This window comes from Coregonus lavaretus (genome assembly GCF_964263955.1).
Source record: "Coregonus lavaretus genome assembly, chromosome: 3".
In the NCBI taxonomy this organism is placed as follows: domain Eukaryota; kingdom Metazoa; phylum Chordata; class Actinopteri; order Salmoniformes; family Salmonidae; genus Coregonus; species Coregonus lavaretus.
The window spans coordinates 66,645,456-66,659,912 of record NC_139990.1 but is presented as its reverse complement, the minus strand read 5'-3'; the positions used below and the strand labels follow the sequence as shown (position 1 = coordinate 66,659,912).

At 42.6% G+C, this 14,457-nt stretch overlaps 2 protein-coding genes across 2 annotated transcripts in view; both read left to right on the top strand.

Moving 5' to 3' along the window:
* The first annotated feature begins 1,980 nt into the window (after window positions 1-1,980).
* Window positions 1,981-7,020, top strand: LOC311115348 (persulfide dioxygenase ETHE1, mitochondrial-like). The gene is made up of 7 exons (XM_084157298.1): window positions 1,981-2,772; window positions 3,970-4,114; window positions 4,336-4,484; window positions 4,965-5,094; window positions 5,674-5,763; window positions 6,157-6,273; window positions 6,614-7,020. Exons 1-7 carry the CDS (start codon window positions 2,581-2,583, stop codon window positions 6,658-6,660), a joined length of 870 nt encoding a protein of 289 aa, XP_084013424.1. The 5' UTR covers window positions 1,981-2,580; the 3' UTR covers window positions 6,661-7,020.
* A 1,488-nt stretch (window positions 7,021-8,508) lies between these two features.
* The window catches only part of phldb3 (pleckstrin homology-like domain, family B, member 3), a 29,957-nt gene continuing 24,008 nt past the window's right edge, over window positions 8,509-14,457 (top strand). The window contains exon 1 of the mRNA XM_084156781.1: window positions 8,509-9,235. The gene's annotated coding sequence lies outside the window, so the exon portion shown is untranslated. The remainder of the gene's footprint in view (window positions 9,236-14,457) is intronic.

The following is a 14,457-nucleotide window of genomic DNA, read 5'->3' as shown; positions in this document are numbered from 1 at the left end:
TATTTGATCCCCTGCTGATTTTGTAAGTTTGCCCACTGACAAAGACATGATCAGTCTATAACTTTAATGGTAGGTTTATTTGAACAGTGAGAGACAGAATAACAAAAAAAAAATTCAGAAAATGTTATTAATTAATTTGCATTTTAATGAGGGAAATAAGTACTTGACCCCTCTACAAAACATGACTTAGTACTTGGTGGCAAAACCCTTGTTGGCAATCACAGAGGTCAGACGTTTTTTGTAGTTTGCCACCAGGTTTGCACACATCTCAGGAGGGATTTTGTTCCACTCCTCTTTGCAGATCTTCTCCAAGTCATTAAGTTTTCGAGGCTGACGTTTGGCAACTCAAACCTTCAGCTCCCTCCACAGATTTTCTATGGGATTAAGGTCTGGAGACTGGCTAGGCCACTCCAGGACCTTAATGTGCTTCTTCTTTAGCCACTCCTTTGTTGACTTGGCCGTGTGTTTTGGGTCATTGTCATGCTGGAATACCCATCCACGACCCATTTTCAATGCCTTGGCTGAGGGAAGGTGGTTCTCACCCAAGATTTGACGGTACATGGCCCAGTCCATCGTCCCTTTGATGCGGTGAAGTTGTCCTGTCCCCTTAGCAGAAAAACACCCCCAAAGCATAATGTTTCCACCTCCATGTTTGACGGTGGGGATGGTGTTCTTGGGGTCATAGGCAGCATTCCTCTTCCTCCAAACACGGCAAGTTGAGTTGATGCCAAAGAGCTCGATTTTGGTCTCATCTGACCACAACACTTTCACCCAGTTCTCCTCTGAATCATTCAGATGTTCATTGGCAAACTTCAGACGGCCCTGTATATGTGCTTTCTTGAGCAGGGGGACCTTGCGGGCGCTGCAGGATTTCAGTCCTTCACGGCGTAGTGTGTTACCAATTGTTTTCTTGGTGACTATGGTCCCAGCTGCCTTGAGATCATTGACAAGATCCTCCAGTGTAGTTCTGGGCTGATTCTTCCGTTTGTGAATAATCGCACCAACTGTTGTCACCTTCTCACCAAGCTGCTTGGCGATGGTCTTGTATCCCATTCCATTCTTGTGTAGGACTACAATCTTGTCCCTGACATCCTTGGAGAGCTCTTTGGTCATGGCCATGGTGGAGAGTTTGGAATCTGATGGATTGATTGCTTCTGTGGACAGGTGTCTTTTATACAGGTAACAAGCTGAGATTAGGAGCACTCCCTTTAAGAGTGTGCTCCTAATCTCAGCTCGTTACCTGTATAAAAGACACCTGGGAGCCAGAAATCTTTCTGATTGAGAGGGGGTCAAATACTTATTTCCCTCATTAAAATGTAAATCAATTTATAACATTTTTGACATGTGTTTTTCTGGATTTTTTGTTGTTATTCTGTCTCTCACTGTTCAAATAAACCTACCATTAAAATTATAGACTGATAATTTCTTTGTCAGTGGGCAAACATACAAAATCAGCAGGGGATCAAATACTTTTTTCCCTCACTGTAGCTACAGTAGATGTACCAATCACACAGAACTGGGTCAGTGTTTCTCTGAATGTGCAAATGCACCACTCCATGTCATGATTTTGACTCTTTTACAGATGGACACATTTGAAGAATCTGTAACCCCAACAACAGTTAATTATACCTCTGACAGCTAGATTTTATTAGCAGCAATATGACCACTTACATTTCTGCAAAATATTAAAGTATTATGCATTTTTGCTTGGCATTCCATTTTTGTATTACATTTAATTTTCCTGACAATAATTTTATTGAAAGCACATTCTCATTCAAACCATTATATATGGTTAATTACCCATACTAATGCATGGATTGTTGGATTAAACTGGGACTGGATTTGTTTCCTATCTGGAGTTGCTGACAAGAGTCACGTAGGGCAAAAAGCAGTGCCAAGTATCTTGTTATATAATCACACCTATGTGCATGGTCATGGTGACACACCTAACTCTGACTAACCCTGACCCTCTATTTCTGTGTATGTGTGCGTGGACGTGTTTAACTATACTTGTGGGGATACTTTTGACCAACTGGGGACATTTTGTTGGTCCCCACAAGGGGTTTATGCTATTTCTAGGGGATTTAGGGTTAAGGTTAGAATTAGGTTTAGGAGCTAGGGTTTGTTTTAGGGTTAGGGTTAGGAGCTAGGTTTAGGGTTAAGGTTAGGGAGAATAGGATTTTGAATGGGACTGAATTAAATGTCCCCACAAGGTTAGCTGCGCAAGACTGTGTTCATGTGTCGGTGCGTGCGTTGAAGTGTTGACAGCTTGCACATGTCCACTGCTCTTGTGTTTAGTGCTTGGAGGATCGCCAGGAGTAGTCTCCCTTATCAGATTTTTTGAACTTCCTGGATACACTAGACTACATGCACAATTTATTGCACATTAAGTAAATATAGCTACAACATTTGTGGCTACCATGCTAATGAGGTGTAGGCTATAGCTAAATATACTGCAACGGACTGCTACAACGGATTGGGACACAACAAACTCGTCTGCTCAGTTTTGGAATTTTTACCCCTGCCCGTCACCCAGTAGGAAGCCGAAAGCATAGTGTCAGTTAAATAACTGGAGAAAAAATGTGTTCAGTTGTAAACCGACTGAAACCTGCTCTGGCCTACACGCTGTGCCTCCAAACAACCCGGCACTCGCGTAAAGTTCCAGCCCACATCGGCCCGGGTGTACGCACCAGCAAGCAGCCTTTGGAATCGGTCATCATACGACCTTACTGCTCCAGGATGGAGTTGGGAAAAGGACCTTTCTTCAGGCAGGTGAGTTAGCCACTGCAATAATTGATATATTTTTTTGCTTTGGGCCAAAGTGGGCTCCGGACTTTTTGGAAGCACAGTGAAAATAGGAATAATCTTTTTTTCAGTGCATGTAAACAAGTATTTTGCAATTGGTTAACATGAGAATTCATTAAAATTAGTATTTGTCCACAAAATTAGGGGGAACGTATTTTCCAGGCGTCCTTAGTTGTTTCATTGTTTTCAAACCAAATTGTTTGCGCAACAATGTAGCAAGCTAGCGGAGCTGTAGCAGAAGAGGGGGCGTGTTAAAACCGCCACTCGCACAGAGGGCAATGTTTACACATTTTCTGACAAAAAATCACCTAGATTTGTGATAACTCAAATCTCAACAAACTATAATAAACGAAACTAAACTAGATAACTAGGTGAAACCAAGAAAAACATAGTGTAACTTGTTACATTTTAATAACACAAGCACGCCATCTTCATGCTTGGGTGACACTTGATATTCTGGATTTCCCCAGATTGTCAATGCGATTAAAATGTGGGTCAAAAGGGACATAAAAGTATTATCTGAGTTTTTTCGGGGTCGAATGACACTGTCTACCGCTGTCTTAGCTAACTTAGCTAGCTACCGGTGTCGCCCCCGCCTGCAGTGTACCAGAGTCCAAGCTAACTACGGTAGCTAGTGCACAGTGTATTTAACTCCCGCTTGCCGAACACCTGCCCTCGCCGTCGTTAGCAGAACTGCGGGAAAACAGTGCCCGACAGGCGGGGGCGAAGTACACGGTCTACCGTTGTCCTAGCTAGCTACCGTTCCATTGTTGCCCCCGCCTCTTCTTCTGTGGGATTTTATAGACGATTGGCATCCAGCGTTATGATGCATTACTGCCACCTACTGTACTGGAGCACCTCCGCCTCTCGCCTGTGTACGGGAGTCCTAGCTTAAAAATGGACCAATAGAAGTATAAAGAGAGGTAACTGCAGATGCAGGAATGTCTCGAATTTCGGGCCGCAATTGCACCCTTCTCAAAGTATGAAAATCCACCTTGACAGTGACACTTTATCACTATAAAAGACTACACACCCATATATTATCATCCATAACTAATACACAGGCAGGATGTGTGTTATATAATAGCATACTGTACTTCCCCCTCACCTTTTATAACCTATGGTTACTAACTCACCTGTCCTTGCTTGTTCCAACCTATACAGCTGTTTGAGTCAGTGAGCAGCACCTACACCTATCTACTGGCTGATACAGAGAGCATGGAGGCGGTCCTCATTGATCCAGTACTGGAGACAGTGGACAGGGATCTGAAACTCATAGAGGAACTGGGTTTCAACCTGAAAGTGGCAGGTAACTTGGATGTCTCTAAAACATGGACACACACACAAGCATGCGCTCGCTAGCACGAGCATGTCCACCACACATAGACATGCACTGACTCACTCACTCACCCACCCACTCACACACACACACTAATCCTACATCCATTTTGGTCTACTTGTTTATTGTGTCCTTGTTTATTGTAAGATGACATACGACGCACACTGTGCCCTGTTTTTTTCCCCCATTAGTGAACACTCACTGCCATGCAGACCACATCACAGGCACGGGACTGCTGAAGAACAGGCAGTTTGGGATGAAGAGTGCCATCTCCAAGCACAGTGGGGCCAGTGCAGACATCCTGCTATCAGAGGGAGACAAGATCAGCTTTGGCAAACATGTGAGGAATGCCCATGTGGCTCGGTTGGTAGAGCATGGCGCTTGCAACGCCAGGGTTGTGGGTTGGATTCCCACGGGTGACCAGTACAAAAATGTATGCACTCACTACTGTCATTCGCTCTGGATAAGAGCGTCTGCTAAATGACAAATGTAAAAATGTAAATGTGAAGACAGACCTACCTACAGCCAAATAGCTATAGAGAATATAGTCTGGGCCGACCCCAATTCGTGGTCACCCAACATCCCTGGTCCGGGAGAGTCATAGGTTTACAGGGTTTTGTTTCAACTGAGTACGAGTGCTGGGCTGAAACAAAAGCCTACACATCATGTACTGTTGCTCTCCAGGACCAGGTTGTTGACCACTGCTCTAAATGCTGCTGCTGTATTCACCTTCTTCATCTCTCCTTTACACTCCCTTTCTCTCTTTACTTCCCCTCACTTGTTTTCTGTAATCCCTCTTCCTGCCTCTCTCGTCCCTCAGTATCTGACGGTGAGGGAGACTCCAGGACACACAGACGGCTGTGTGACGTTGGTGACCGGGGACCAGAGCATGGCTTTCACTGGGGACACACTGCTAATCAGGGGCTGTGGAAGGACAGACTTCCAGCAGGGTAACGTTAACCTTTTCCACACTACTAAGCTAAACCAAGCAGAGCCAAGCCCAAATGTACTGTAATGCACTGGCCTGGTTGGGCATCCACCAGGCTGAATCCATGCTGGACAGGACAATGTGAAAATAAAGTATCTAAGCCAACACAGTACTATAGTGTGACAGGCATATTCTCTCAGATTTTTGGCCTCTGTAGTGATATATCTAGCCATGGAGATATTATCAGGTTATATCACACACTTTCATCCCTATACACTAATGTTTCCCAATTCTTTGGTCAGGACTGATTTTAAACAATGCATGAAAAGTTTGTGGATCATTGCCTCACCTACACTTGTTGCATTGTTTTTGTAGTTATGCTTAGTGGACAAAAGGTGGCACTATTGTAGCCTGATCACAAACAGTCACTGTATCGTAGCCTGGGTTATGTTCAATAGGCCATGCAACAAATGTTTTGGAACGTAAAAACGTAAATGAGTGTTTCTTATCGGACAAGTCCAGGTAGTCCCTCCTTGTTTCAGTCTGTTTGTTTGTGGTCCAATGGAAACAACCCTGATCTGTTTGTTTCTACACTAACCAGGCTGCTCTAGGAGGCTCTATGAATCAGTCCACCAGAAGATCTTCACATTACCTCCTCAGTGCCTCGTCTTTCCTGCACATGACTACAAAGGTTGCCAAGACATCCTCTTTATGCAATAATGTGTTTGTATTCCACTGTATTGTGTATATCTTTGTATATCCCCTGACCCCTTTCCTTGCAAGCTTTCCTTTTTTAGATGTATGCTCTTGGGGATAGCCTCACCAACTATTTCGTACAAGCATACCCAGAAGGCTTGTATACTCTCACAATGCTATAACTATCCTTTCTATAGACTTTACGAAGTTAACTTGTCCAGTGTACTGTACCACCACTCTTCACCATTTGTCTACTTTCATTTTCATCTCAGGGTTCTCTTCTGAGTCATTCCTAAGCCAGATCAGACTGTGTGTTCTACAGTTGAGTGTAGTCATTGAATCATCATTGTGTTGTATTGCTAACAGGTCTGTTAACCTTGTGCTGCAGGTCAGACAGCCTCCACAGTGGGTGAGGAGAGGAGGTTTAACCCCCGCCTAACCAAGAGCTTGGAGGAGTTTGTGGACATCATGACCAACCTGAACCTCCCCAATCCTGCTAAGATAGGTATCTCAGACAGTCCACCCTCTGCAGCGATTCTATTACAATAGAAACTGTTGTTGTGTATGATATAATACTATTCTATTACAATAGGGCCTATTATTATCTAGATGATATGTAACTATTCTATTACAATAAAGTTATTATCAGTGGTCTTTCATCTCACTTAAACCTTATCACGGGAATGAGCATGACAAAGCTGTCCGTGATGAGATTGCAATATGTTACACATACTGTACTCTTTCTAACTGTCCTTTGCGCATCGATTTGATTACTTGTTAGCGTAAGCTGTTCTTAACTCACTGATAGAAACAAGGTGTTGATTTGTTATTTCTCTCTCTGCCAGATATTGCCGTGCCTGCAAACCTGGTGTGTGGACTCCATGAGGTTTGAATGTCAAATCAATTTTAGGATTTCACTTTAAGCACTATTGGGAGGAAGAGGGAAATTATTTTCACCCAGCCACAACTTAATGTTTTGAATGCAATATTTTGTATCTAATAAGTAACCAAAACTAAAGCTTGTCAAAAATTAAGAACATACATTTCTCCATGTTTGCCTATGTAAAAAGCAGTGGTCATGATTTGGTGGGTGTACAGATACTGAAATTGTATAGTAAAAGATGCATTAAGATACATGATCATAAAACATTGCCATGTACATTGTAACATTTATAATACAATCTCCTGGAAAAATTTGAACATTAATAAGATGACCTAGTTTTATATTAAATCAAGATTGTTCAAATGTAAATGTCTGAATTAACTCTTTCTTTGACTACACCTGTATAAATTGCAGAGTTGCAGTGTAACTCATGGAAAGTGCTGTGATAGAAGGTTCCATTCATGGTTTAGTATTCATGAATGCTGGACTGACACAATTGAGCTCTTCCACATGGCCTTTCCAGCATCCCCTAGCCAAGGCAACACACACACACACACACACACACACACACACACACACACACACACACACACACACACACACACACACACACACATACTGTACACACACACAGTACTCTGACTGTTGCCAGCCAGGGCCTTTTTGCATACCAGGAAAACCTAACTCCTCTATTTGCATTTGAAATCACTGTGGGCCAAGTTTCCATTGCGAGAGTCCAAAACTCATCATGGCTGTGCCTTTGTGTGCTTGTTTCTCTGTCTTCTATCTACCGCTTTATTTATCCGGTATCATCCGGTTATTCTCTCACCCTCTTTATTTAGTACCATATTGTAATGTCCTGAAAACATCAACATAATCGGCTTAGCCTTAGGATTCCTCTTAGATGTGTAGCTAGCATAGTAGCCTACTACATTTGTTTTTGTCCCACAGCCCATTGACTCTAGTCTCTACCTGGTAGACAGGTTTGGGGAGATAGGAGTGTCTGGCTCTGACTCAACCATGTCTTTTTCTCTCTGAAACTGCCTGATCATTTCATAATAATGGTGTACTGTGAGCTCATACTTCTCAGATACATCTCAAAGGTACTGTACCCTTCCTTCTGTATCTAAATATTTGAGTATAGTTACCTGAGCAGGTCATGCCTTTGATGCTGTGACAAAAGTGACAGCTTGGTTTTGACTGCATTGAAAGACACCCGACACACCATGTGTGAAATGACTGAACTTTTAGGTTTCTACTGTAACCTTCGGATGGAAATCGAGAAGATGCATTCAAAGTGAAAGAAGAAAGAAATAGAAGTCTGAAGAAAAGATTGCATTGTGTTCTTGTCACATACGAGTTCACACCACTTCATCTGCCAGCTGTCCCTGTCACCAGTAGAGACAAACAGAACATCCACATTAGGCAACTCTTCTCTCACCTACTTACTGACAGACACACCTGCATTCATTGTTTTGAAATGCACAGGGTGTAACCAGTGTTGCCATCACGCCTAAGGTATGTTTTAATTGTTTTATTTAAAACATATTTGTATTTTTAAAGCAAAAACATAGATAGACAAAAACAATAGGCAACTTAACATGTTGTTGTGGCACAGTGTTTTGCCTGTGAAAAAAGGCCCCATTCTTTGACATTGTTGTGCTTTTTTACAAGTCACCAGCTGTTCTTTCACCCAGTCTGTACCCTGCCCCTTCCATCTGCTCTCTCTTTCACCCCTTTCACTCTTTCTTTGCCCACTCACGCTCTGCTACCCACCCTGACTCCATGCATTCTCGCTCACCCTGTCCACATGCCCTTGTTTAGGGGAGACTGAGGGAATAATCTATGATTACGATATCAGCTCATTGAGACAGAACTGTTAAGGGGGCAGGGGCCGATAAAGACCATTGGATATAGTAAAGAGAGTGGAGAGATTTACGTGGCAGCTAATGACGCTTTCCAAGGGCCCTTGGCATTGACAGCGACACAAGACCCGCGAGGTGTGTTGGCAGGGTGCCAAGCCAAACTGCTTTTGCGTTAGCCTATAGCGAGCTAATAACGAGGGCATTACAATGACAAAGCCATGTCGTCGTGGGAAATCCCAGAATAGAGTTCTCATTTCGGTGCGGAGCCCCCTCAGAAATAGACCACAGAAACTGTATAGTCAGTTAGTGACGCGCTCTCGAGTTCACACAGTTGCGTTTTCACACGAACTTTGTGTCGGTCAGTGTGCCCGCCTCTAACATGCATTCCATTTCACCTGTTGACGCCGACAGCACACTGCGATCTGTCATTTTCACTGGGAGTTATTTGAAAGGATTGAATCAAACCAGAGACAAGAGAGAGAGGAGAATATAGACATCAAAGCTCTTCAGACGGGATACGACAGCAAACAGAAACTCTGAAAGTTCTCTGGATATAGTTCGTATGATTGAAAGCGAAAGCGTGCGCCGGTCCAAACCCATCACTTCTTTATTTAGTCACTCTGTTTTTATGAGCGTCTATTTTCTTCAAATTCAGGAACAACACTACACATTTCCCCCCCAACAAGAACGCTTTTGAAGAGAGGACGGCATATTCTCAGGTAAGGCATGAGTTCTTTGTTTCTGTTCTGTGTCGCTGTCGTTTGATACATTGTATCTGGTGAATGATCGCGATTTGATAATAAGACTAGGATTATTTTTATTACACAGTAGCTACCTACAGTGTCTACTTAAAGTGGTCGTCTGTTTATTAATGGTCTTCATTGGTGTCATGGGAAGGGATGATGTCGAATTGAACTTGACCGAGCATGTAAATAAATGGAACACAATCTCTATTATTATATTTACAGAATGCCAGTAGACTACTGTAGCCTACTTTCTAAACTATTTATATAAATAAACTATAGGTCTATGCCATTCATAAAAATGGACTATATTAAATAATACATCTATCATTAGGCTATTAGTTCACACTAAGCCAAAGAGCCTACTTAACAAACGATTCATGCAAATTGTGTACATGCCATAACTTAAATAACAACTTTTTTGGGGGGTTTAGTAGTTTTTAAATGTCGGAATGCTTTGTTGTATGATGATGAACATCCAGATACTCAAGATTCTATGACTACATGCTCAACATTTTATTTGATTACTCAATATTTGGGACTTTTTGCTTGAGTGCATAAGTAGCTAGATGGGCTAAAATTGTCCTCAGGCCTGTAGCTTTTCAATGTGTAATTTTCACATTGAAACAATGAGGACCATATCTGGTTCTAATCCAAATATGTTATTTCTTAATGTCCCAAACCTCCTGTCCCAGGGCAGTGTTCTCCTCAGTTTATGTAAACTCACATTTGTTTACCAGACTCTTCTGATATCTGTTGTTTATCACTTCCATCAGCACATAGTGTAAACAAAGGAGAGGGGGAGTATAGGATGATGCTGATGGAGGTGGAGAGAAAAGATTGCATGGGAAGGGTAGCCGTCAGGGGAGTCCAGAGCACATATCTCTCTCCTGTGTTCAATCTCTCCTTCTTTCTTTTTCTCTCACGCCCCTTTTTTTGGCTGCACTTGTACAGCTCTATATCTGAGACCTAGCCTGTCATTAATGGGTCGTGATTTCGCTGACCTCAGAACGGAGAGATTTGCTCAGCCCACTGGAATCTCTGCTAATGTTGTTCAACTAGCAAATATTCAAAGTCTGTGTAATTAGTGGTGTCTTCGGACCATTCCAGTCAGTTTTGCAGTGTTGTAATATGCACAAGTTACGTTTGCGTGAATTATTCTATTAATGCAGTGGTATCATAGTGTGATAATCTACTTTATTGGAGAAACAATTAGGCTTATAGGGTAACTTACTTGGTAATTAACTTACAGGAAATACAACTAATCATCTTCCCTAACAATCAATGATCCTAGCTTGTATTTTAATCTTCAACCTTTTGGTCCCCTAAAAACAACAACAAATGTATTCCCCAATAGTAACTAGTTGGCTCAGCTACAGTATCATTCTAGGAGTCTAACAATAGGCCTATCCTCCCTCACACCTAGATGACAGTCAGTCATGATATCTCACCTCTCATCTGACAGACAGACACGCCACACAGAGCTGTCCAGCCTTCGTTGTATTCATTAGTTACCAAATGGAAAAAAACTGACTGAAATGGGGAGGACTTATCCAATAAGAAACGCTCATGTTTGTTTTTAAAACGTGTTTGGGTGCCTTAATGAATACGACCCTGGTTCCTCTCACATGCTCTTCCTGCTCAGGCCCCAGTGTGGTGATGACAGTTTCCTCTCTCAGCCCGTAGCCTTCCATAGGCTATGGTGGTATACAGGGGGACTATCTCAGTGGGCTCTGTCATAGCTCTGAGGTCATACAGCTGAGGCTGGTCACCAGGCATTCCTGGGAACCTGATGTGTCAGGACACAGTGTGGTGATGACAGCTTCCTGATAGCCCTCCATATACCACCATAGCCTTGCTATGTGGGCTCTGAGGTCACACAGCTGATACTGGTATGGTCACTACCCACTGGGCATACACTGGTTGAATCAACGTTGTTTCCACATTTAATTGAAATTACGTTCAACCAACGTGGAATAGATGTTGAATTGATGTCTGTGCCCAGTGGGTAGGGTCCAAAAGGGCACCATATTCCCTATATGATACACTACTTTTGACCAGGTCAAAGGTGACCATAGGGAATAGGATGTCATTTCTGACATGCCTATTATATAGTGCACTACTTTTGACCTGGGCCATGGTCGAAAGTAGTACACAATATAGGAAATAGGGTGCCATTTTGGACACAGCCTGGGTATTCCGGGGTACCTGATCTGTCAGATGTCACAATGTGCTTGTGGCTAACAGGTCAGGTGGGAGTTGGATAGTTCAGTTGTAATCCTCTGGAGAGTACTAGAGAGCTGAGCGATACAGTAACTGTATTCTATGGAAATGTCCTTTATTGTTACAGTTGACCGCTATTGACATTGTGTGCAAGCCCATTGTGAGGCTGGCAGACGGGACAGACTAGTGGGTTTGAATGGAGCACAAACTCATCCTAATCAGGATGTTGATTACATACTTCTCCCTCAATATGCAGAATGGCATACATGGATGACAGTAAGTTTCCTTTTTTAAGTCTTCAGGACTCAACGAAGAGAAACACTTTAGCTAGTTGAACTGCTAGTGGGTTATGTATGTGACATTGTAACACCTGATGCCTTTTCTGAGGATAGTGCAGCAAAGGGCTCACCAATGCAGAAAAGACAGGTGTTTTTATGTTTCTCAGGTGAGAGCAGCTCTTGCTCAATATCAGCCAGACAAAGGTTAAAGGTACAGTCCATACATTTTATTTTCATCCCAAAATGCTCTGGAGGACTGAGGGGGGATGTGTTTGCTAGTGTACCCTTCTTAAAAAACAAAGAATAAGACAAATATGACCAAACGTACAAAGAATATACTTCTTGGTGTAAATGTTTGTGTTTATACTTGGTCTGGCCACCAGGGACAGAGCTAGTGTGGACTGTCCCTTTGATTGAATGGCAGGACCAGGTCAACCCCTAGATGGGCAGTTGTGTTGTGTGTATAACATGTTTCCCTGGTGTCCTTGCATTGAGCACATAGTGAAAACAAACCCTCTGCATTCAGGCACGCATACGGCATGCCAAAGTTAAGTATTTTGTTACATATGTTTGACGCGCAAAATAGCCTAGCTCTTGTCAGTTGTTTTGATTGTAAATGTACATATGGTTTTGAATAGGCTACAAAGTGCTTATCCTGCTATTTCTTTGTAATTTCTCCATAAAATTCAATTGGGGAACTCTGGTCACAGTCAGTGTGACTCTGTGAGAGACAGGCACATGCCCCTTTGCCCTTCCAGTCTTAAAAGTGGCCGGTTGTTTTGGGTAAAACATTTTTTGTCGCTGTTGTTCTGAACCCACTGCCTGCAAGTCGTCGTTAAATTCGCGTTAAATATGTGTCATTTAATTAGCCACTAAGATGTTGCCATCTATTGCTTTTATGTAACTAAATCATCCAAGTCATAATTGCCCTTTTTTTAGTTTGTGCACCAGCCCCCGAAAAGGTTTGTGCACGGCCCTGGTGAGAGATTATGTTATTGTAGCAGTACTGCTGTATTCTGCTGTCACTGAGTTTGACAAATGATCCACAATGTTCCATGAACATTCCAACAACATTCCAACACAAGACAATTATCTTGGATATTATGGTACCAAAATGGCCACCATCAAATGATCAAACAGAGTTTGTTGAACTGTATATCTATGACTGTGGCTGCAGCCTGTCCTCTTCAGATAGATACAGCTGATAGGCCAACCCAGTAAGGGGGTTGATGATGATTCCATCAGCTGAAGTTTAACTGGATCCAAACCTGACCTCAAGTGGTCAAAGGAGATGGAGGAAGAACATTGGCTCGTACACACACACACACACACACACACACCAATCAGTATCCTATGGCTGCTAGCAATAATTGCCCCTCAGGGATGAATAAAGTAGATTGTATTTAATTGAATCACAGTCCTGTAATCCTGTCAACACAGGTGGGTAAAGAGTGAACAGACTTCCACTTCTTTAGATATGGATGCATATTACTAACTGCAATGAATGAACTCCAATTCTGTACTTTCTCTTTCTCTCAATTTTTCTGTGTGTTGGTAGTAAGGATTGTGGAATCTAAATATTGTGGAATCTAAATATTGTGGAATCCTTGCTTCTGTTCATGTATGATCGATAACTGTTGAGAGAGCGTGTTTTTTATTTTATTTTTTTATTTAACCAGGTAAGCCAGTTGAGAACAAGTTCTCATTTACAACTGCGACCTGGCCAAGATAAAGCAAAGCAGTGCGATAAAAACAACAACACAGAGTTACATATGGGGTAAAAAAAGTCAAAAAAATAAAACAGAAAATATATATACAGTGTGTGCAAATGTAGCAAGTTATGGAGGTAAGGCAATAAATAGGCTATAGTGCAAAATAATTACAATTAGTATTAACACTGGAATGCTAGATGTGCAAGAGATTATGTGCAAATAGAGATACTGGGGTGCAAAAGAGCAAAATAAATAACAATATAGGGATGAGGTAGTTGGGTGGGCTAATTTCAGATGGGCTGTGTACAGGTGCAGTGATCGGTAAGGTGCTCTGACAACTGATGCTTAAAGTTAGTGAGGGAGATAAGAGTCTCCAGCTTCAGAGATTTTTGCAACTCGTTCCAGTCATTGGCAGCAGAGAACTGGAAGGAATGGCGGCCAAAGGAGGTGTTGGCTTTGGGAATGACCAGTGAGATATACCTGCTGGAGCGCAGACTACGGGTGGGTGCTGCTATGGTGACCAATGAGCTAAGATAAGGCGGGGATTTGCCTAGCAGTGATTTATAGATGGCCTGGAGCCAGTGGGTTTGACGACGAACATGTAGTGAGGACCAGCCAACAAGAGCGTACAGGTCACAGTGGTGGGTAGTGTATGGGGCTTTGGAGACAAAACGGATGGCACTGTGATAGACTACATCCAATTTGCTGAGTAGAGTATTGGAGGCTATTTTGTAAATGACATCGCCGAAGTCAAGGATCGGTAGGATAGTCCGTTTTACGAGGGCATGTTTGGCAGCATGAGTGAAGGAGGCTTTGTTGCGAAATAGGAAGCCGATTCTAGATTTAACTTTGGATTGGAGATGCTTAATGTGAGTCTGGAAGGAGAGTTTACAGTCTAACCAGACACCTAGGTATTTGTAGTTGTCCACATACTCTAGGTCAGACCCGTCGAGAGTGGTGATTCTAGTCGGGTGGGCGGGTGCCA